A 25,374-nucleotide genomic window follows, 5' to 3' on the forward strand; every position below is an offset into this window, starting at 1 on the left:
ATTATCTATATGGCATTGAAATGGCTCCCACAGCTCTAAAAATACAGTACTTTGCATTGTTATAAACTTAAGTTGAATGCTCTGGTTCGTCAAAAGTAGCGTTTTTTGTTGCATAAAACCACGTTTTCCAGTCTCTGTCTTAATTAAAAGCCTAGATTCACTACTATATAAGTGCCCCCCCCCCCCCCCCCCCAATCCAATATACAACTCCCATCAGTTCTGCTGCTTATCAGCGATTATGTAACAGTAACTGATTAGAGGGCAATTAGCACAGCAGGGACCCCAACTGGACCATGAAGAGGTGTGCAGTGGAGTTGAAAGAAATTAATTTTTCTTCAGTGAATGTGGAATGATAATAATAATAATTATTATTATTATTTTGATATTATATAGATTCTGATTCTGATTCTGATTCTGATTCTGATTCTTTATTTCCTCCACTCGGGAGATTGCCAGTTGCATATTACAAACATAATTTAACTTAAACAAACATGTATATCAAAGTACAAAGGTAATATATACCGTGAATCATGATGACTTATCAACAGAAATGCCTTAATGTATAATACTATATCATTTGAGAATACATATCAAGAAGCTAGTTCTGTGTTCTACTGCTCTTCCTTGTCATTTTTACTGTCTTTTTTTTTTTACACTCGTTCAGTATTCTAATTATCTGATATTAAAAGCAAACAGTCTATAATGTAATCATATGAGAGCCGCAACAAATCGATATTTCCGTAATGCGAATACTCTATCTCGTTTTCAGACATGCCTCTCAACAATTTTACTGTAAACATTTTTTCATTAAGCAATTTTATACTTGTAATGTAATTGTTTGTAAAAATTGTTTCTAATTCAGTGAAAAAGATTTCTCGTCGATAATAACTATTACTTTAATGTTATAATAATAATAATAATAATAAAAAAATTATCATTATAATTATTATTATTATTATATTATATTACATATAGAATGATAAAAGATACAGTTATAATAATATTGAAAATAATAATGATAATAAAACAATAAAAAATGAATTAGCATCACATCGTACACATTCATAAGGTTGGTTTTAATGATGTTGCGGGTGTAAATGTATTACCACGTATGTACGCAAACGTACAACGGCACTCCTATAGTTTATTTTAGTAACGTTAACTCAGAAATGGTCTGAGAGACAAATGTTGACAAAAGTCAGACAATTTTATATTGTAGCAAGAAAAAGATGATATACTTAGAACAAAACTTATTTGATTCTGATATAAAAATATTCAGGAACATTATCTTTGTATGCTTTGTACTGGATATGGTCTAGCAACAAATTTAGGCACGAACTTAAATTGCATAAAGAAAGGTACGCCTGATGTCAGTGCACGGTTGTCACGTGGTTACTTTGTTAATTTTTCATCCTATCATAACGAAGATTGCCATCACATCAGCTCTGTCCATTCCTGTCAATAGAATACGAAAATATTAGTATAAATGATATGGTGTAACTCTAGAATCGCTTACATTGCTTACTAGTTGCTGGGTTAAACGTCACGTCAACATGTTTCATACACAAAAGCATTAGAACCTATACATTTTATTTGACCTTATCACAGATAAGATTTGATTTAACATCTGTGAGAAGGCACATTCGCAAATATATCATTAGAAATATCAGTTCAACATATACTCCCAGTATAAAAAAATTGCACGAGGTCCTAATTTTTTAAGAATCATTCTCACAAAATTTCAAGCACATGATGGCATCTTAAAACGTACTTGCCAGATGTTCGAAGTATGTCCTGAAGTTAAAAAAAAAGAAATCGAAGTTTAATCAAATTATTCATCGTTGTAGGGACAACGCATGTGTTTTTCGTGTTATAGCATCTGCAGAATCCCGAGGTATTCTGAACATGTTATAACACGAAACGAACGTCATCGGAGACTCGCGGGAATGTTTTTTTCACGCTGACGTCATTACAATTTAAATTATCCGTTTTGGGGCTGTCATACGTTTACGCTATGCCACGGAACGCACATATATAAACTGTGTTTTAAGGGAACGCAGACTTTGAAATTAGAAAAAAAGTGGGTGGGGTATGATAAAATTTACCTGCAAAAAAGTGCAAAGTTTTGGTACATGAAATGGATACTGTTTCAACTGTTATAAGTACACAAAGGATTGCTCACTAAAATAAAAATGAAAAAAAAAAAAAACAACTCGAAGAATAAAGTTATTGTTGAATTACATACGACTTATTGTGTACATTCAAAGTCAACAATTAATATTTTTTTGTGCGAAAATAATAGTGCTTTACCATGTCCATATCCTACAGATTCTAATTTAAAGAAAAAAAGTGAAATAAGTACACTGTCTTTATTTTCATTTTGCATATGTAAGCCAAAACACATTATTAAGTTTGTTTACAAAGTAGTGCATATGAAAAGATATGGTGGTCAAGGAAGGCCACATTCCAAAATTAAAAGAGTATATTCCCTTTAATACATTAAACATTTATTGTTACAGAAGTTGAGTGGCTTACAATAAGGGCCTAGAAATGGTTCCATTATTAATTTTCAACCTGGTATTCATGAACTTCAATGCGCTTAAATATCAAAACACATTCAACAAACTTTTAAAAATGTATTGTCTTAAAAATCACTAAAATAAGGTATGAAATTTGGTTGAGAGGTCCAATCAATGTGTATATGTGCAAAAGTAACATTCTAATCTTATTCACAAAACTTACTAATACACAGCAGGAATGTCAATGATCAAAACTGGACGAATATACAAATATCCTCAGTTTAATGCCATTTATGATTTGTCTTTGAATTCTCCACCATATTTTTCATAACTCTGTTTGCACGAGTTGCACGAGACTGCTGTCATTCACGTAAAAAACGGGGTCAGGCAAGTTGTAAATGCAATATCATCTAAGCGTAATTAATTGATTATGCAGTGCAAGAAAAACTTTATCTCATAACGTAATGAACAAGTATAATGTTGTAACAACAACTACACTTCACTAACACTGATCTAAGAAGCATTCGGTTTATATGTGACTTTATGATTCATTTTGTGTTTTGTTATTGTTGTCAAAAAGTATAACGGAAGTGCCTCACAACTAAAAGCGGAAATGAGTTCGATGCGCAAAATAGTCCACTGTAAGTAATATTTTTTGATAAATGTCCATAGAAATTAACAATTTTCTGACATTAAAGACGAATATCTGAATAGGATTCGTTATTTGTAGGGATAGCAATGAATAGCAATTTTGGTATTCGAATATTCGGTCAGCCTTCCGAACGAATATTCGAATATTCGGTCATCAAATGATCAACAAACTAACTCAAAATCTTATGAATTTATCGTACCCATAGCAGCGCTCTGCATTAATTCTACTTTCGTTCACACCGGAAGTAATTCAGACATTGACGAATTAAGACCGACTTATCGTTCTCATTGCTTGTTCATCTTTTTAAATATAAAATGTTTGTTATTTGCGTCCATTTACATATAATCTATATAGCTAGGTTTTACTTATTTTTACATGTTTTTACAGGGATGTAGCTCTCTCGTAAGTAAGGTTCTCTCCACTCATATTACAAGTAGCCCAGGTCTTATCGGATGATCGCGTGAAATACTTTAAAGGTCCATTACTAAGGGAAAGTGAGTTGGCAATTTTTTTCATAGCCAGTGCATAGACTTCTGCAAGACACTAAATAATGAAGATTGGCAGGTCAAAATTTACAGAAGGTCTTTGGAACTCAAAGAAATGTATGTGTATTATGTTGAAATTTCAATGAATCGACAGAATGACCCCCCAGGTCTTTTTAACTTTCTTCATACTTCATAGAAAAATAATTGTACATATACTGCGATTTATTTCGAATTTCTACATACCAACTTTCATTTTCCAATAAAATGAAATAGTTTCTGTGCTTTTTAAAAGAAATTAAAATGTTCACTTTCTTTAGTATTGGACCTTTAAAAAGACAGGCGGCATTGCTTGCATTTTGACAGTAGATTCACGTAATAGCATGAACAATACTTTCAATTAAACGAGGTGTAAAATTAAGACGGGGGTGGGGGGCGTCGGGAGACAATCAAAATCCCCTTGATCAAAATCCCCTCCACTGAAAAATGACAGGGTGTTACAAAATCCCCTTCATACTTTTGCAGGGGGTATCATAATCCCCTCTGTGATTTTTACTTCTTTCATCAAGTTCAAATACAACTATATACAACTTAAAAGTCTATTGCATAAAGCACGTAAATACAATGCCTTTAGCAAACATGATATAATTTGGAGCACTGATATCTATATATCTATAATAATAATCACAGAGGGGATTATGATACCCCCTGCAAATGTGCGAAGGGGATTTTGTAACACCCAGTCATTTTTCAGTGGAGGGGATTTTGATCAAGGGGATTTTGATATACACTCGGGGGCGTCTTATAAAAGATAAATTTTGCTTTAACTTTACCCTCTGTCTGAATATTGAGTAGAATCTACTACTTTTTTCATACAAAATGCATTTATTATCAAGAGGAATCCGTTTTACATAAAAATAATATTCACCACATTTGACTTGTTTACAACACTTTTCGACATTTTTCTTTACTGAAATACATCTTGAATCGACTTTGATTGAAATCCGAGTCATTAGTTCAAGTGCTTGATGATTTTAATTACATGTTCGCACCTACCGAAAACATGGCGATTTGTAACAGATTTACATCAGTTGGGGACTAATAAAATTTCTAAAGGTAAGTAATTAGCAGTACTTACAACAGTGTACGATGTCATCACAATAGCGATGTACAATATCGGCACGCTATATACAAAGTGACACGTCTGACAGCGACGGAAGCCATTTTCACGTGTATTTACTATGAAAGCGAATTTTGGTAAATTAGATAAACGAACATACTGGTTATTGCATTTGGTTTTTATTTATTTCTTTTGATTTTATATTTTTTCCGAATAGTGAAACAGTATTCGAATATTCGTGTCATGAACGAATATTCGAATATTCGTTGCCATCCCTAGTTATTTGATAAGAAATTATAATCATCGACATTTTTTTTAAATATTATACACGTGCTGACACCTAAGTTGTCTCCCGTTGTTTATTAGAGTTACCGTTCGTCCAGCGCAGTAATACTTTTTGCAGTATAGGCTGATCACTACCAAATAGAATGTAAGCCTCCGCAGGTCTATCACAAGTAGTCCAAATATAAATAGTACTAATCTTTTTTCCTTTCCTAGTGCATTTTCTCGGCAGCAACGTGCTTACTTTTACCCTACCGCGCTTCAGTATGTATCACTTTGCATTCTAATGAAATCGGCATGTTCCTATCGCATGCTAGATAAAAATGGCGGCGTAAGAATTTAATGTCACGAAAAGAGAAATTGAAAGAAGCGAAAAGTAGTAAATTCAGCGGGTTGTATTTAACGAACTGTAGTTTTCTTATATAAAAGTTAACACCCACTTTTCTTTTTGTTTTTCTAAAGTAGCGATCTAGTTCTTTATGGGAATATAAGTCTCTGAAAATCTGATATGCTAGAAAATGTCGAAAAACCGTTTTGAAGTGAGTGGATTTTATATGAAATAAAGAACAGCTGGATTTAGTGGTGTTCAGCCTTAATCGCCGAGAAGTCGTGGGAAAATTAAAAACCATATAAATAAACTAAAATTAACCACCTTTTCAAGATCAATTTCAAGTGATCTACGTTATGCATTTAACCCACCAGACCTGTGTAGAATCTTAGATACCTGTTCTAGGGTATTCTTTGTGTAGAATGTCTTGTTATGCCTTTGCAATGCTAATCCCACTCTGATTTTTTTTGTTTACATTTTTTATCAGTGAGAAAGATGGCGTCAATCCCGAGTTGAAATGACGTGGCGTAAAATTTTTACATGTTTAAGCAAACCTGGTGCGTTAGAAAGAAAATCTCATCCCTTCAACATTATTTGTTACACTGGTAATATAAAAATATTGTTTTTTTTCCTTATACAAAAGCTTAATATTTTGTGTTGAATGTACTTTCACAAAGACCTCTGTTTTCCTATTACATTCATAGTACCACATCCTTATCCACAAAGTACTGAATATTACAGGTGTCCATCAGTATTATATCAATTTAGGAATATGATTTTTATCTTCCCACCATCAATTTTCTTGAATATGCACCCTTTCCTCGTTTCTGTATGAACTGTGAATGTAGCAACTTGATGATATGCGTCCCCTTAACAGCACGCGAGTGCGAGCATCTCTCTGTTAACATACGTTTTCTCTTCTGTTAGACCACCCCCAAAAAGTGACAAGGACATCAGTTTTATTCCAGAAAGATAATTTTTATTCCATACCTGCATAACCACAATAACAATTTACCTATCATTTGGTTTGGGTATCCATACGTTGCGGAAGTTGAGTAGAGAAACTGTGGGACGGTTTCTGGTACGTCAAAGTCACAGTTTATAAACTGTGTTGCTATGGTGACAGTATACGCTGTATCAACATCACAACCTCCAAAGTTCCGATTAGCATAAAATCGTCTAGTATTGTTGTACCTTAAGTGTGTACAAAATAAAACAAATTGTCACATGAAAAAGTAAAATCTCCTTAAATCTTGTGACAACCAAATGAGATCTCGTTTATCAATGAAGACGCATTCTTCTCATTATTTGAAAGCATCTATGCGTATGATGTATTGACGCTATTGATCACATATATACATTTCCCCTTGTTATTACTACTTAAATCGGCAGGCTTTAAAGACCCGCCACAAAATAACTGTATTCTTTTGTATTTCCATGATGGTAATTATACATGCTTTGCATGAAGAAAATGAGAAATAACAAGTTTCTACTTACTCATTGGCAGTGACATATATAAGGCCAAGACAATGTGTTTAATGTCTAAATATATTGTTACATTAATGTAGTAGTAGTATGCAAAGTACTGATGTATTAAGGTGAGTTTAGACCACACTGTTTCTATAGTGTAAGATAGTTATTATTCTATGTTTATAAAACTATAATGAAATGAGAATGTCTGGATAAGTTTGCTGATGAAATTGTGAAAACACATTAATTCAGGGAGGGCCTAAACTGTCCAAATGTCATTTTGTAGAATAGCTGTATTATACCAGTATTATCGAAGTTCATGTGGGAGGAAAAAGTAGGTCACTAGGTTGTGGTGGGTCTTTAAAGAACAAACATACATATAATTAATCAATATACGTCATTTTTTTCCAAAACTGTAAACAACTATAAAATGCTCAGCTACTTCCAACAAGAAATGTAGTGGTTTCAGCGTGAATAATTCTATCTGCAAGTAATAGTGGTGTAGGTTGGTTGCTGGGCGGGGTCGGGTGAGCTGAGGTGTTCATATGTGTTTGCTATGTTCCTATGAATCAAAGGCGTTCCAGGCTTAAGATTAAATTTCTGTCAGGTGTTTTGTTCTTGTATGACTACAATACTTTAACCTTTAGCCTGCTGGCGGCAAGTGATTTTGCCTTTGCTACCAGTGCAGGCCATGATCAGCCTGCACATCCGTGCAGTCTGATCATGGTCTGCACTGGTCGCTATTCAGTCAGTAAATTTTAAATGAAATCCCCTTTGAACATGTTGAATAATAAATGGTATTGCCCGAATTGAATAATGGACCAGTCCATTTTAGAAAAATAGCAGGGTAATGGTTAAACATTCCTACCCTGATGCAGAGAAATAGTTGTATGTATCATTTTTAAGATTATCCCATGTGGATTCAAAGACGTTTTCTTGTGAAAACCAAGACGTGGCGTTACTTCCAGTTCCGTTGAAAATGATGTATGCAACTTCTCCTTCACTTTTGTATAACACATATTTGACCTGTAAGATAATATGATAAAAACGAAATGTCTTATTGAAGGGATAACGTATTGTTACGTATCATAACATCTGCAGAGTCCCGAGGATTGGTTGGTGCCTTAGAGCCCAGCTGGGATTCTGCAGACGTTATAACATGAAACGAATATGCGTTAACGCAAATTCTGCCACAATCCAATTTATTTCCCTATTGAACAAAGAAGACTGAAACTGTGTGTTAATATCATGCAACACACAAACACAGTGTGTACATCACACTTATTACGTTACAGTGTCAAACGTAAAAAAAATGTATATTAACAGCACCCTTCCGTTAAAACACGTTAAATACTCTTCTGTCAAAACACTCCTCTGAAAACGATATAAAAAAAGAATATCGGTTAACAATACTATCAATTATTTGGTTCTTTAATGACCCTCCCATAGGATTTTAGCATTTTCATGTGTTGAAAGGTGGTCACATATGGTGACTCCCTATATTTCTGTAGTGAGTCAGTAATTTTTCATGTAAGGATAACGCATGTTTTTTCATGTTATAATATCTGCAGAACCCCCGAGGGATCGGTTGTTGCCCGAGCTCAGTAGCGCAACGTATCCTATGGAGCTCTGTAGATGTTAGAACAAGAAATGAACATGCGCTAACGCTTTTCTAACATAAAAACGTGTAAAAATCCGAAAAAAATGAATACATTGTCCATCAACGTCTCCAAAAACTCCATGACATGCGCTGAAATATCACTGTTGTTTTATCACTTTGACGTCATTTTCTTTTGAATTATCCGTTTTGGGGCCGTAAGACGTTACGCTTTGCCACGGAACGCGCATGTATTAAAGGGTGTCTTAACAGCACGTGTGCGCGAGAATCTCTCCTTTAACATACGTTAACTCTCCTGAGAAAAAAAAACATCTCGAAAAGTGACAAGAACGGCAGCTTTATGCTGGAATGTGGATTTAGGCTCGATAAAACAAATCATTTATTGGGTTTGTTATTGACTCCCTACGGAAATATGTGAGGTTAGTATCATGAAAAGCGGGGACACATATATTATTTAACGCCTCGCCTCCTATTTATCATACTGACCCCACTAATTTTCATAAGTGTTACTTATCCGATATTTGATTATGTGGGGTCAGTATGATAAATAGGGTGTGAGGCGTAAGCCGAGTCCCATATATATCATACTGACCCATATTTCCGTGGAGGATCACTTACAAACCCAATAATTGATTTCTTTTATCGACCACTTATTTTAGCCTAACCCCATCATAATTCAACTTCCCTTAAAAAGTTAGTCTAAAAGTTCTAAACAATTCAAGCAGGCATAATTGAAAATACAGCATACAGAAATAATAAATTGATATGTACCTTTATTTGAGTAGTTGCGAGTGACGACCACATATTCACAATCGGATTTCTATAGTGCTGATTACAGGAAGTTACGTCAGTTGTCATGCAGGTGACGTCATCTTCTGTAACTGAATCACCATTGGTCCATGCTGTGTAGATATCCCCGCCAATACCGCGTGTACCTCGAAACAGAAGTGTCCATCCTGTGTTTATTAGATTATTGGAATCAATCGATTATTGGAATCAATCAAAAAGCACATTTCCATTGACATAAGAGTATGAAAAAGTTTGAAAAATATAAAAATTCATGCAAGAAATGTTTGAATACATAAACAGAATGGAATTTACTGATTCAATGTAGTCCTACCTATGTGTTATGTCCGCTGAAGAAGTGTGTGTGTGAGAAGCAATGTTCATTATGAGAAAACTTCAAAACTAACTTGAGCGATGGTATGTCTAGTGAAGATTTTTTTGAAAGTAGATCTAAGTCCATTTAGATATGCAGAACTGAAAAAGTAGAATAGATCTATACAACTTCTCATCCGTGCAATGCACTGGAGTATTTTTTTCTTTGAAGAGTATGGTTGGGGGACTGCGTTCTTGTGAAATGTAGCTTTTTTAAGTATGAAGTGAATTCTTCGTGAAAAAGAAACCGACAGGGAGGGAAACGGAGCGTAGCGGAGTGACAGACCGAGGTTTCTTTTTCTCGAAGAATTCTCTTCATGGACTCTATCTGACATAGTGTGAAATCTACACTTGACCAATCAGAATTGCAGTCAGTCGTGTCGGATTCTCCGCCTAGGCATGCCTTTGACTAACAAAAATCTGTCGGCTTCCCTTGAAATACGATGAAGGGGCGGTCATTGGTACACATGCGCATTCAGTCGACGCTCTTCGAAAATCATTGCTACAGTCGCATTGGTCTTAAGGAATAAGAAACCACATTTTTTTGAAAAATCGCTCGCTCTGATTGGTCAAAAAAGTAGGTTACACACTATTGTTTTAGATTAAGAGCATACAATAGAATCGAAACAATGTATAGTAAATCGTGTTTTACTTAAACTAATACATTTTGCTGACATGTAACCTCTTTTTTTCGTGTTAATAACGTTGAAACATGAATTTTTATACATTATTTCTTATATAAAATAGTAATTAAAATTTCAAAACATTTTACCGATTTTTGTGTAAACGTCCCAGTTGGTGTCATATGTTGGAATCCAAGCAGACAAAGGCATTGAAACAAGTTTACACTCCTTCGCGACTCGCTGGTAATTCACACTTTTACATGTGTCATCCTTACTACACATACCACAACAGTACAATTTTGTAACACCATGCAGCGTCTTATACACTCCTTGTATGAACATTTGTCCAATTTTTGTGTACGTACCATCCGAGATTGAGGTACCGCTTACATACTGCCAATTAAGTATCGCCGTGCACATGTAAAGTAGAACTATAACAAACTTCATTGTACATAGATCTGGTGCTTTTTCATTCTGAGCATTTACTGGGCAGTGACGTTTCACGTGCAGAACAGAACAGAACAGAACAGTTGTTTCAGTTTCAAATGTTTCCTTTCGTACAGTCCTTTAACTGTGATACACATTTTATTGTCAGCAGCATTATTTGACTCTCGGCTGATCCTTTCATATCAAATTACATATGGATAAATGATGGCTACCTTGTTTAAACATTTTAAATGAAATGCATATTTGGAAAAGAATATTGTTTAAACCAAACATTTTAGGAGCTCGATTATTGGGTTAAAAGTTTCCGGAAGAAATCTTCGTTTCAAGTAAAGTAAAACAATGATTTCGATTATTTTAACTGCTCTTTATTTACACAGAATGGATCTGATTTTAAGGTAGTGTATGATTTACTAAAGGCCAATAATGGCTTCTGGTGGATTTTGTAATGGTGCCGCTAACTGCATTTTGAAATTCAAACAACATATAATTACCAACGTTATGACTGTGTGTAACGAACCAAATCAAAACTAGACATCAGCGCTCGAATACATTGCACTATTTTGTAAAAATAAAAATAAAAATAATAAAAAAGATCCAGCAATCCAACATATCGTATAGATGTATAAATTAAAAAAAATAATGAAGCAGACGACACAACAACAATCGGTGTCTGGGTAAGTCCGGTGATGATGTATTTCTTGCTTTGCTTCGATAAAATAATTAAAAGCTAGAGTCAAAATCTACGTTATTTTTGAACAGCCCTCGTAAGAACTCAAAATATGATACGTGGCCCATGTGCAAACAAAATCCATAGTAATTACGAAGATTATGAATGATTTATACGGTGCTTTTATCTAATGTGTTATAGGCTACGTATGGTTGACTGTTTCATTAGATGCATTCATGAGGCAATTAAAAAACGTTCCGTCATATATAGTTCGCATTTATTATGCATGTTTCAAACTAATTTGTTCTTTGAAATATTAGAGAATAATCAATGAACAATAGCTGAGAAAAAAATGTTGGTCTGTTCGCACCATTGGTTATGTATTGTACAAAGATACATGTTTGACACTTTTATTTCCTGTGCATCATAAAGATCTTTTACGGGCGGCACATGTGGCTTTTGTTTGTTTCTATACATTATTCAAGTTAATTGTTTCTTTCTTTAACAAAACAACCTGCCTTGTATATGGTAGCTGATTTCGTTCTGACGCGTTGGCTTTCGCGCGGTTTATGTAGCACATTTTGTTCTGAGATCATGGCGTGCGTGCGCCCACGTGCCTGGACGAAACTTTTGAAGTTTCGTTGTGATGTGATTGTGCCACCAATAAAGATATCGTGTTGGTGCCCTGGCGTACTTGCCAAGATGAAATGAAATGTTTCGATGTCTCGCTTTTGCGCACGCGCCAGGAGAACTCAATGAAATGTTCTACATAAGTCGCGCGCACGCCAATGCGACATAGCGAAACATTAATGTTTCGTTTTGTCGCGTGGACAGTTTCGCTTTGTGATCAAGACGACATAAAAAACTTCCAAAATTTCGCGCGCATCAGGACAACATGTGTTACATAAGCCGCACGCATACCAGCATCACATAACGAAATGTCCTAAATAAGCCACCATAATTATTTCATTTCAGTGTGTTTTTAATCTTTTGCTGGCATTTGAAAAGAAATATTTATTTCATAGCCTGGCGGACTGGCGAATTAAAATTGAACGTGGGCGGGTCTTTTTTTTTTTGGCTATTCTATTGAGATGTTTAAAGGATCTATATCCAGAAATGTTCTTTTCATTTGAGCCGTGCCATGAGTAAATCAACGTAGTGGCTTTGCGACCAGCATGGATCCGCGCAGTCTGGTCAGGATCCATGTTGTTCGCTTTCAAAGCCTATTGCAATTAGAGAACCTGTTAGGGAACAGCATTTATCTTGACCAGATTGCGCGGATGCGCAGACTGGTCTGGATCCATGCTGGTCGCAAACCCACTATGTTGGTTTTCTCATGGCGCGGCTCATTTTATGATACAAATGGAAAGCAAACCACACGTATCTGTACTGAGCTAGCTTCCTCCTGCAACTTGTATTCAAATACTTGGATATTCATTTGTTAATAACATTCAATCTGATATCAAATGTGGCGGTTTCTTTTGTGATACTTGAAGCAAGACAGTAAAGCTCGTGCTATACCTCACGTCATGCAAAATTCAAAGCGCGCAGTTACAGAAATTACATGTCATTACATGTTGAAGTCAGAACAAATGAAATATGAACAACCATTTTCTTTCAAAATGTCCCAACTCTTATTCAAGGACTTCACATCAGTAATAACAATAAAATCCGTAAACCACTCCTTGGAAGCATAGAATGCAATCAAAACAGAATGATAACAAACTCGGTTTGATTGAGTCTGTTCATGACAGGTAATGAAATGTGCAATACCTCTCACGCCCCCTAGTACCGGCTGAAGCGGAACTCTATTACACATCTACTGAATTGACTCCATGATCCAAAAGGACCAGAAAACCCTGAATCCAAGATTGCTGTTGTGATAGTTAATAAAATCTATAATTGAGCCGCGCCATTAGAAAACATAGTGGCTTTGCGACCAGCATAGATCCAGACCAGCTGGCTAGGATCCGTGCTGTTCGTTAACGGTTTCTCTAATTGCAATAGGCTTTGAAAGCGAACAGATGGATCCTGACCGGACTGCGCGGATGCGCGTGCTGGTCGCAAAGCCACTTTGTTGGTTTTCTCATCGCGCGGCTCAATTATACTTCTCAGAAGTATGTGTTTCTCGAAATATTTCATCGAAACGCAATAAAGATGTAATACCTTCTAGTATTTCAAGCGATAACATTTAACACCATCGAGTATTTTGATACGGATGAGTCACCAAAATGGACAGGCTATTTCTTATATGTTTGACACTACTTCCGGTGGAGTTTTGCAACGTAGAAATTATCTTCTAACACGGCACGATTTGATTTCCAGTTAAACAAAGGAGATCAAGCTCTGTATATTTAAAAAAATAATATATATAAGAAACGTGTTTTAACGTTATTAATACACTGAAAAAGGTTATAAGTTTGTGGAATAATTTCACGAGGGCGTAGCCCGAGTGAATTATTCCTAGAACCGATTTTGAGTGTATTAATTTAGATAAAACACGATTTTAGTTTAAACATATTTTGTTTCAGTAATACATGAAATATTTACAGAACATTAGTTAGGAATTGGACAGAAAGCTATGTCAGATTACGGTTGTCCTCTCCATATCGGTACAATTACATATTTTTCATGGCATAACTGATTATACATGAATACAGTATTATATGAAAGAAAAGAAAAACAATGACATATTTCAACAAAACAAATAATAATTTACATATCTAAAATAAATAGTATCGTTACGTAAGATTAATTAAGATATAAGAGTTTAGAAGCAATGCATTTAATCGAACAATTTCGAAAAGAGTGTGAATTAACATAAACAGATGTCATTAAGAGGGGTACTGGAAAGTAATTGAAACACGATTTTTCAATACATTTTTTAGATTCCAATATGCCCTTAATCTAAAACAGTAGAAAACATATATAGTAGCGTTAATTCTTGGACGCTAAAACAACATAGACGTCATCACACGTTAACGTGACGTTATTTTAGCGTAAGCGTGTTTTAACAGAAACAAAGATTTTTGCGATAAACAACAGTTGACCCGCGGACCGGTAAGACAGCGTTTTCTCACTTATCGGACAGAAAAATCTCTATTTTTAGAAGTGCTGGAAAATCTTATCTCACATGGGTTATCCCACACTCCTGTGACGGACTCCTTCATGCGCTGAATATACATATTATTTATGTAAAATAATTAAAAATCAGGTACCTTTATCTTTTCTCTCCGTTCCTTATAGTGTATTTCTCGATTCAAAATTCATTACTTTATGATAAGAACGTACCGTTACGTTACAAACGATAAAACTAAAGCGGAACTTTGTTATTGTGCGTCACTGAAATATCACGACGTCACTTCTGCTTACGTACGCCAATTTCCCGCGTTTTAAGTAGTTTCATATTTTTATCCTTGTTTTTATTGTTTCTGTTGTGGTAAGTGAGAAATAGAATCCAACATTGGTGTTCGGTGAAGATCGGAAATCCCAACCCTCGGGCGCACCGCTCAAGTCTTAAACTCGGCTCAGCCTCGTTTAAGACTTGAGCGGTGCGCCCTCGGGTTGGGATTTTCTGATCTTAACCGAAGACCAATGATGGATTCTCTATATCACGTCAAGTTTGACGTCAAAATGCCCCATGACGTCCGGTTTATTACTGCTCGAATAAATGAAGCCCAGCAAAGTTTTACCAACATACTTCAACGAACATGTAAGAATAAAAAACAGTCAATGTCTTCTTGTGATTTGTCATGTTATTTATCACGGTTCGTCGTTCAGATGCTTAGATATTAAACCACGAGTTAGACGACAAACTCGAAGGCCTTAGTTAATTTGATAATTAACCCTTTATCATTTGGAAATACTGGCAAATTAATTCATCCTTAGTGGCGTTACAACTTTAATGGATATTTGACATTCTTTTCAAACGATGACGTTGATGACTCGTGACTATATATCCGAAAAAAAACAACAACAAATATGTGCTTCATTGGTTTCAAACGCGCAGATGAGGCGTTGAGTGTACGCTAATTAATACTTCATACGTAATTAACTGAGGGTTTTCGGTTTAGTAAACAAGAAGGACTAGTTCGTCATACCCGAGAATTGATTGTGAGAGAGTGGGTTTGAACCTTTTTATTCCTAAAAGCAAAGCAGGAAAACATTATAGCCGTGCTGTATTGAAGGAGACGCGACGCATAGACATGGCAGTTTTCTTTATTCGTTTTACAGTTTTAGCTTTGGGCATTGTGAGTGTTATTGGGTCAATGCAGTTTAGGGCGTTGCCAGATGTGCGGATGATTCAAGGCGTGCCTTTGCAAAGTAATCTGAGGCTTACAGAATCACGGTGTTGCTTAATTTGCGCAAAAGACGAAAACTGCACGTCTGTTAACTACAACGACGTTACGTCAGTTTGTGAGATAAATTCGATTAAAATGATGTCCCAGGAGTTCCGCCTTCAGCAGGCTACAGGATGGAAAGTGTTTGAAAAGGTTGCTATTTTGTTGTTGTTGTTGTTATTTTTTACATTTGTATGACGTTGCGCACAATGGTGCGACCGGTTAGCGTCAAAATGTTTGTTTTTTTAACAAATCATGAGAATTGGTATCTGACCACACTTAATGCTTATTCATTTATTTACGATTTATTTACTATTTCTATTCATTTTATACACATTATTCACACCTAACTGGACACGATTTTAAGTAGATTTATTTTAACTATTCGGATATTCTTAGAATCCCAGCCGAATAAAAATAAGACAGATTTGTTCCAAAACTGAATAAATAGCTTATTCTTAAAAGACTACAAGTTATGTCCTATGAAATAATTGCGTTTGAAAAAGCCAATAGCTAGGAAAGAACTTTTTTTTTTTTTTTTCAAAACGTCGCACCGACACAATTACATATATTAGTCATATGACGACATTCCAATTTTGGTGGTGGAGGAAAACTCCTGGTGCCCCTCCCTGCATTATTTCATCACGGGTGGACACCTGAGTAGAACCACGGACCTTCCGTAAGCCAGCTGAAATATTAAAAATGCCTTATTCCTGATTGAGAAGCGGAACACAGCATGATGGTAAAAAAATCCTAAAAAAATATATCTACTTCTGCATTTTATTTAACCATATTATAGGCCGAATGTTTATTTAAGACTGTGAGAACTTTCTTTAAAATCCACGTTGAATGCTATTCGCGAAAATGTTATCAAAATTGTGATTTTCCCAGAGACTCGCATTATGAAAACTTGTGTGAAGTTTTTTTTTTCTAGCAAAACATTGAGCACACGGCCCTATCATTTTATTTGCCGAATTTTCTTAGTGTATTCTGAAGTTTTGAAAAATCGTGCTTTAATCAAATTCTACATTGTGGAAATGTTTTCTCTGAACATGCAACACTACCTTAAAGACACTGATTCTGGTATGCAAGGTATGTGGCCTATGGTCTGCGTATTGGCGGTAAGAGCCAATATACAAGACTGGACGATTGATAGACTTGCTTCTGTTTATCATATTAAGCTACTGTATAGCTACTGTGCAGTACATAGATTGCATGTGATATTTTTTTCACCTTTATAGTCAACCAGTTCTCACTTTCATAACGAGTTTAGAAAGCCCGATTAAACTGGGACTAAACAAACAAAGGGCATATCTATCTTTTTAATCGATCAAGCTTTAAAACAATTATATCTCATTATTGCTTCATTTAGAATAAATAAATAAATAAATAAATAAATAAATAAATAAATAAATAAATAAAATGCATTCAGGCACCTTTTTTAAAAATAATGGATAATTTATGTATAAATAAATCATGTGTATTTTGAACAATGATATCTGTTTATTGCGGAATTTTATTATGAGGGTCCATATTTTTTTCATTCATCTAAAATGCAACTGAGCGCTTCTTTAATTTCTAATAAAATCCAGAAATATTCATTTTGTGCTTGTTTTTATTTTGTTACTTAGATAAAAAGATCATAATTAATTAATAATTGAAAAAAAATGCTCGTCGTTTCTTTTATTGAGTTTTAAATAATTATTTCATTAACCCTTAGCCTGCTGCAGGCGGATTTAACAGCCTTTGCAAACAGCTTGGAACCAAATCAGACGCCGATCTAATCAGGTTCCAAGCTGTTTGCTACTCTGACAATATTTCTTCCAATTCTGGAGCAAATTGAATGAACTTTACAATTTTAGCAGATGACATTTCCAGCAGACGACAATTTATCTAGCATGCTAAAGGTTAAATAAAGGTGAGAGTTTTCTAAAATGGTGAGAATTGTCAGCTGGCTTCTCTTGTTCGACGCCGCCCTGAAGGCGGTGTCGAGTATATGGGATACACTTTTATTTCGGACCCTGTAAAGATGGTAATGAATAGTTTCGGAGTGATAAACTGAACACAGTAAATAGTTTGTAAAAGGATCAACGATATTGCACAATACATTTTAGTGAATAAACAAAAAAATGGCAAAAAGAAAACATAAAAAATGTATGTAATGCAACTTATTATGTGATTTAAAACAATGCTATCTGTCTTTCCTCTCCTTATTTGTAGAGCAGAACATATTTTTTTATTTACAATTTCGTCAAAAATGTTGATCCGATTTATTGATATGGGAGGTTACTCTGTAAGTCAAGTCTTAGCATGACTACTTACCTATCTCATTTTCTATAAATAGAACACACCGAAGCAATGCGTGAATCGCCTGGACAAGGGAGCGTTCGTGTATTTTACAATAATCTTGCAGTAAACTTCGAAGAGAATATTAAAAATAAATTATGGAAAATTACAATTTGCCTGCATAAAAATTCCTTGAAAAAAAAACAACGTATTTACAAAGTAAATAAAGGAATCAATAAGCATAGATATGTTGAAATGAACGAAGGAAGTGCCGCTGTTAACTTATTTTTAACCTTTTGTCTTATTTTCTTTGTTGATAGGTACAGTGATGCGCACACTTTTGCAAATTCCTATTTCTATTTGTTTTTGTTTGTTTTTTTCTTCTTTTTTCTTCCTTTTTTTTTTTTTTTTTTTTTTTGCTTATGTGTCATATAGATCTACTCATTGTTTACAGATATACACTGTCAACTAAGGTGTGCAATAGGCTAAAGAGCATTTGGCTGAATTTGTCAGTGACAAGTTAATACTTCTTTAAATGTGGTTAGATCGAAATATCAAAACCCATGGGACCATAACTTATCAAAGCATCAGTGACTTTAAAATAGAATTCCTTGTTGAATTTATATGTTCATAGATCTTATATGACTAGTCAGTTGCTCTGGTTTTATTATATCTTGTTACTTGCTTCTTTTTTTCTTTTTTGTTTTTAATTTAATAGATAGTTTTTGTATTTGTCTATTCCTGACAAAAAAAAAAACCCCAAAAACAAACATTTTCATTGAAATATTTTCTACACTTTGGCAGTGGGTTATTACGCTTGCTAAATTTCTTGTAATATCAGATTTGAATCTAGACACTGACATACTCCTAGTAACCTTACAGTTCAACGAGGACTTCAAGTTTATCGTTCGTCCGAAAAAAAAATGAATTCTATGATATTCAAAAGTATATAAGAAAGATTCATGCTTTGTGAATAGGGGCAATATAGAGATTATTTATGTTATATCATTCTTTTCTTGGACAAAATTTTTGGTTGTTTTTGGCAACGGAAACAGTAAATTGCTGTGTATAATCTGCATTCTGAAATCTATAATGTAGGTGACTAAGGTCCATAAAACTTCATCAGTAAATAGAAAACACTCATTACATTACATGATAATAAAAATAATGGTTTCTGTGAACCACAACTTTGAAATAATTTCAACATTTCCTCATTTCCCAACAAACTGCATTTCTGTGAAACTTCATACACACGCTCCAGCATATAAGAACTTTTCACAGGAGGTGACCTTAGTTAGTGAAATAATTACTTTAATTTTGTATGTAAAGGGACCACCTACTCGCAATGTTAATGTCATTGCAGGTAGAGGATTTGTATTGCATGGTAAAACTTTTCTATCATGTTTATTATTCATGTTTTAAACAGTTTATAACATATATTGTTTTATGTGCTAATGTTGATAACTTGTAGCCAGTCAGACTAAATAAAGTAATGATTAGGTGGTTTCTCATATTGCAGTAAATGTACTCCAGACACAACACTTGGCGGCGTCTTTGATGCTTGCATCAATGAATTTCCTTGTTAGCATTGATGAATACACTTCAGTTATTGTAACTGTATATAAGCACAACAAGACTGTCATTTTAACAATAGAATATTTTGGTAAATTTGATCTGATGCACAAGCAGTAAGTGTCTTGTTTCTATATTTAGCTTCCATGCGGACTTGGTCACATGACTGGAGCACACTGCCACCACATCCAAAACTTGTTTCAAACAGATAACGTCCTTACCTATCAAGAGGCATTGGATTTTTGTCACGCTCTTGGTTTAAACTTGGCAACACTTGAAACTGATCAGGAGATAACAGACTTGTTATCTGATGCAGGTGAAAACATTACAATATTTCAATTTCAAATTACTGAGAAAAGTACTGAAGAATTATTTCAGTTATTTGATTTTTAAGGTAATGGCCTCGTAATGACAATCGGCTATTTACGTGACATTACGTAATATCCCGATACTACTTCGGAATTTTCCGGCTGCTGATGAAGCTTGTATGAGCAACTAGACGGAGAATGCCGAAGTTTTATACGAAGAATATGTAACCGCACGGAAATACTCGAAATTCAGTACAGGTCCAATACCTTATGTTTGAAATGTTACAACGGCTTTGGACCAAAGGTTATTAACAACTGGATTTTACTACCAGTCTCGCCTCTTATTGGTCGATTTTGATTCTATATATATTATGAATAACTGGCTATCATTTTACGAAATAAATGTGTTAATTTATTTAATGCACTTTCACGAATAGGCAAGACCTTGAAAAATAAATGACTGCACATGTTGAAAATTATTTGAAAAAAGGAGATATTCAATATCAGTATACATTTTGATTTTGTTTTCTTGAAAATTTATTAGACCAAAGTTCGTACTTGAAAAAGTAGAATAGTATATGCATATAACACTGAATGCAGTAGTAATGTATTTATGTAGTATATGCATATACCACTGAATGCAGTAGTAATGTATTTATATAATATATGCATATGACACTGAATGCAGTAGTAATGTATTTATATAGTATATGCATATACCACTGAATGCAGTAGTAATGTATTTATATAGTATATGCATATACCACTGAATGCAGTAGTAATGTATTTATGTATTACATTGTATATGCATATACCTCTGAATGCAGTAGTAATGTATTGATATAGTATATGCATATACCACTGAATGCAGGAGTAATGTATTTATATAGTATATGCATATACCACTGAATGCAGTAGTAATGTATTTATATAATATATGCATATAACACTGAATACAGTAGTAATGTATTTATATAGTATATGCATATACCACTGAATGCAGTAGTAATGTATTTATATAATATATGCATATACCACTGAACGCAGTAGTAATGTATTTATATAGTATATGCATATACCACTGAATGCAGTAGTAATGTATTTATATAGTACATTGTATATGCATATACCTCTGAATGCAGTAGTAATGTATTGATATAGTATATGCATATACCACGGAATGCAGGAGTAATGTATTTATATAGTACATTGTATATGCATATACCTCCGAATGCAGTAGTAATGTATTGATATAGTATATGCATATACCACTGAATGCAGTAGTAATGTATTTATATAGTATATGCATATAACACTGAATGCAGTAGTAATGTATTGGTATAGTATATGCATATACCACTGAATGCAGGAGTAATGTATTTATATAGTATATGCATATACCACTGAATGCAGTAGTAATGTATTGATATAGTATATGCATATACCACTGAATGCAGTAGTAATGTATTGATATAGTATATGCATATACATAGTATATGCATATACCACTGAATGCAGTAGTAATGTATTTATATAGTACATTGTATATGCATATACCACTGAATGCAGTAGTAATGTATTTATATAGTACATTGTATATGCATATACCTCTGAATGCAGTAGTAATGTATTTATATAGTATATTGTATATGCATATACCACTGAATGCAGGAGTAATGTATTTATATAGTACATTGTATATGCATATACCACTGAATGCAGTAGTAATGTATTTATATAGTATATGCATATACCTCTGAATGCAGTAGTAATGTATTTATATAGTATATGCATATACCACTGAATGCAGGAGTAATGTATTTATATAGTACATTGTATATGCATATAACACTGAATGCAGTAGTAATGTATTTATCTAATATATGCATATACCACTGAATGCAGGAGTAATGTATTTATGTAGTATATGCATATACCACTGAATGCAGGAGTAATGTATTTATGTAGTATATGCATATACCACTGAATGCAGGAGTAATGTATTTATGTAGTATATGCATATACCACTGAATGCAGGAGTAATGTATTTATGTAGTATATGCATATACCACTGAATGCAGTAGTAATGTATTTATGTAGTATATGCATATACCTCTGAATGCAGTAGTAATGTATTTATGTAGTATATGCATATACCACTGAATGCAGTAGCAATGTATTTATGTAGTATATGCATATACCACTGAATGCAGTAGCAATGTATTTATATAGTATATGCATATACCACTGAATGCAGTAGCAATGTATTTATATAGTATATGCATATACCACTGAATGCAGTAGCAATGTATTTATCTAGTATATGCATATACCACTGAATGCAGTAGCAATGTATTTATCTAGTATATGCATATACCACTGAATGCAGTAGCAATGTATTTATCTAGTATATGCATATACCACTGAATGCAGTAGCAATGTATTTATGTAGTATATGCATATACCACTGAATGCAGTAGCAATGTATTTATGTAGTATATGCATATACCACTGAATGCAGTAGTAATGTATTTATATAGTATATGCATATACTTCTGAATGCAGTAGTAATGTATTTATATAGTACATTGTATATGCATTTAACACTGAATGCAGTAGTAATGTATTTATATAGTATATGCATATACCACTGAATGCAGGAGTAATGTATTTATATAATATATGCATATACCACTGAATGCAGGAGTAATGTATTTATATAGTATATGCATATAACACTGAATGCAGGAGTAATGTATTTATATAGTATATGCATATAACACTGAATGCAGTAGTAATGTATTTATCTAGTATATGCATATACCACTGAATGCAGTAGTAATGTATTTATCTAGTATATGCATATACCACTGAATGCAGGAGTAATGTATTTATGTAGTATATGCATATACCACTGAATGCAGGAGTAATGTATTTATGTAGTATATGCATATACCACTGAATGCAGTAGTAACGTATTTATGTAGTATATGCATATACCTCTGAATGCAGTAGTAACGTATTTATGTAGTATATGCATATACCACTGAATGCAGTAGCAATGTATTTATGTAGTATATGCATATACCACTGAATGCAGTAGCAATGTATTTATGTAGTATATGCATATACCACTGAATGCAGTAAATGTATTTATGTAGTATATGCATATACCACTGAATGCAGTAGTAATGTATTTATGTAGTATATGCATATACCACTGAATGCAGTAGTAATGTATTGATATAGTATATGCATATACCACTGAATGCAGTAGTAATGTATTGATATAGTATATGCATATACCACTGAATGCAGTAGTAATGTATTGATATAGTATATGGATACCGTCTAGTTACCCTTACCTACTAAAAGGGGTAAAAAAATGTTTGTTTCCGGTATCCCGACCTACCCTAAATTTTTGGCCCGACCCTAAATGAATTATGGCTTAAGAAATTATGTTTTTCAACTTTTTCACACAAAAAAATTGTAAAACTGCAGTTTTTATGCTTTAAACATGGTCAGTGATGCTTGAAATCAATTTACTGACTCTCTAAAAGCATAATCACCTTATTTGTATTCAATTTTTGATACAAAAATTATTTCCGAAAAGTCTCACTTAATTACAAAACAAAAAAAAAAAAAAAAAAGAAAAGAAAAAAAAACGACCTCGTATACCCTAATTTTTTTTTTCAGCATGTTACCGGAAACAAAGAATTTTTAGGCCTAATTCAATTAGAAATACAAAAGTCAGGACGGATTTGAATAGAATAAAGCGTCTGTATATGAATAAAATAAAGCGTCTGTATATGAATAAAAAACAAAACAAAACAAAAATTGCTTATTTTCATGTTCCTGTTTTTGTTTCCAGCAATGGCAGAGATGTATATAAATGCATACATATGGCTTGGTGTCAAAGAAGAAAACAATTGCCTGTGCTTCAGGAGAGAGTATGAGGATTCCATATTTCGGAGTTGCGACTTAAATGCCGCTGTTGTTTGTGAAAGTCGAAACATAGAGTAAATATTTCTATCACTGTTCCGTAAACGATGTCGCTCACTACAGACCTGGAGCGGCCGTTCTGCGCATGACAGGAAGTGGTCATCATTGGAGCGCACGACAAAAATACGCAAATTATTGCGTGTCCGCACGCTTTTAGTGTTTAATTTGTATGTTATGATGACTTTGGGTTAGGTTTAGATTTACCATAGTTACAAAACATTTACATTAAAGATACTCTTCATTCCAATCCCTTGAATCCGGTATATACCGGAGTCTGGAATATATTGCAGGCACTGAAGGTCTGTTTCCGTATAGCGGCTTTTTTCACAAAGATACACTATTCGTCATTCTAAAAAATTATGGTGATAGTATTATTTTCAAAAACAATTAAAATCTCTGTAAGAATGCCGATGTTATGGCCAAAAATGTTTTTTTCCCGTTGTAAAAATGGGACAGAATCACAATTTCGGAAAATGATTTTAGAATTTAAAACAATTATGTTGAATGAAAATGTTGCTTCAGTAATCTTACACAGTGACTGTAGAACTAAAATATGGTCTAAACTTTACTAAATACCTCAAAGATTGTGTATATTTCTACAATAATGCAATGAAGATATCCGATCCAACAATAGATAACATTTCGATGCCTTTTTTTTTGTAACATTTGAAGGAGTTGTGACTGCTGAACAAGAATTAGTAAATAAGTTGACCATAATAAAACGCACAAATCACTACACTCATGTCTTTTGACAGCAAAATTTTAAATCTGACACTTTAGTTACCGGATTTCTGTTAAAAATCATTAAAAACTATAGATTCAAAAAAAATCTATCTATTTTTGTCAAATGATTTATATATCCTTTTTCAATAGAGAATACACTTTAAATTGATACAAAAATATATGAGCATACCAGGAAATGATATTTGACAAGTGTTAATTTGAATGCTATATAGAACTTGCTTATTTGTGGATCGGATACCTTGAGCACATTGTCTTGACCTAATATATGCCATTGTAAATATGTAGCTAGATACTTGTATCATGCAATTTATATATACATATTCTGTAGTTATAATCATGAAAAGACATTAAAATAAAGTTATTCTGTGATGGATCTGTAATGGTTTGAACTTTTGTTTTTGCAGATTGGAAATGAAAGTGGTCAAAATCAGAAGCTATCATATGGGCCAAACTGCTTCTAATTTCAAAATTTTACCCCTTTAAAGCTTTACAAATAGATGTTATGCGTACTTATTTATTTAGAAAAGCACTACTTTTAATATTTCACATGAACTGTTATAGTTAGAACCATAGCCGTAAAGGTAGGTAATAAAACAATAGATTCAGTAAACCATTCTAGTATATTCAGCATTATCGAAACCTGTGACAAATGTTAATCAAAGTAATTTATCAGAAATAGGATTAAACAAGAAACTTATGTATTTTGTGCTCATTAATGAAAATGTGGCAGCCAAATTTTAAACAAAGGAATTATGA

The 25,374-nt window shown here is 33.7% G+C and overlaps 2 protein-coding genes across 2 annotated transcripts; one reads left to right on the top strand and one right to left on the bottom strand.

Moving 5' to 3' along the window:
- Window positions 1–966: 966 nt before the first annotated feature.
- LOC123542038 (uncharacterized) lies at window positions 967–10,594 on the bottom strand. Its single transcript, XM_053531314.1, has 5 exons — window positions 10,402–10,594; window positions 9,243–9,427; window positions 7,722–7,879; window positions 6,399–6,577; window positions 967–1,455 (listed from the first exon to the last, which is right to left on the bottom strand). Exons 1-5 carry the CDS (start codon window positions 10,592–10,594, stop codon window positions 1,409–1,411), a joined length of 762 nt encoding a protein of 253 aa, XP_053387289.1. The 3' UTR covers window positions 967–1,408.
- Window positions 10,595–15,473: 4,879 nt separating this feature from the next.
- LOC123542448 (uncharacterized) lies at window positions 15,474–24,993 on the top strand. The gene is made up of 3 exons (XM_045328318.2): window positions 15,474–15,859; window positions 19,706–19,880; window positions 23,744–24,993. The coding sequence occupies exons 1-3, from the start codon at window positions 15,572–15,574 to the stop codon at window positions 23,893–23,895; spliced, it is 615 nt and encodes a 204-aa protein (XP_045184253.2). The 5' UTR covers window positions 15,474–15,571; the 3' UTR covers window positions 23,896–24,993.
- Window positions 24,994–25,374: the final 381 nt, after the last annotated feature.

Source organism: Mercenaria mercenaria, chromosome 19 (genome assembly GCF_021730395.1).
Source record: "Mercenaria mercenaria strain notata chromosome 19, MADL_Memer_1, whole genome shotgun sequence".
NCBI lineage: Eukaryota > Metazoa > Mollusca > Bivalvia > Venerida > Veneridae > Mercenaria > Mercenaria mercenaria.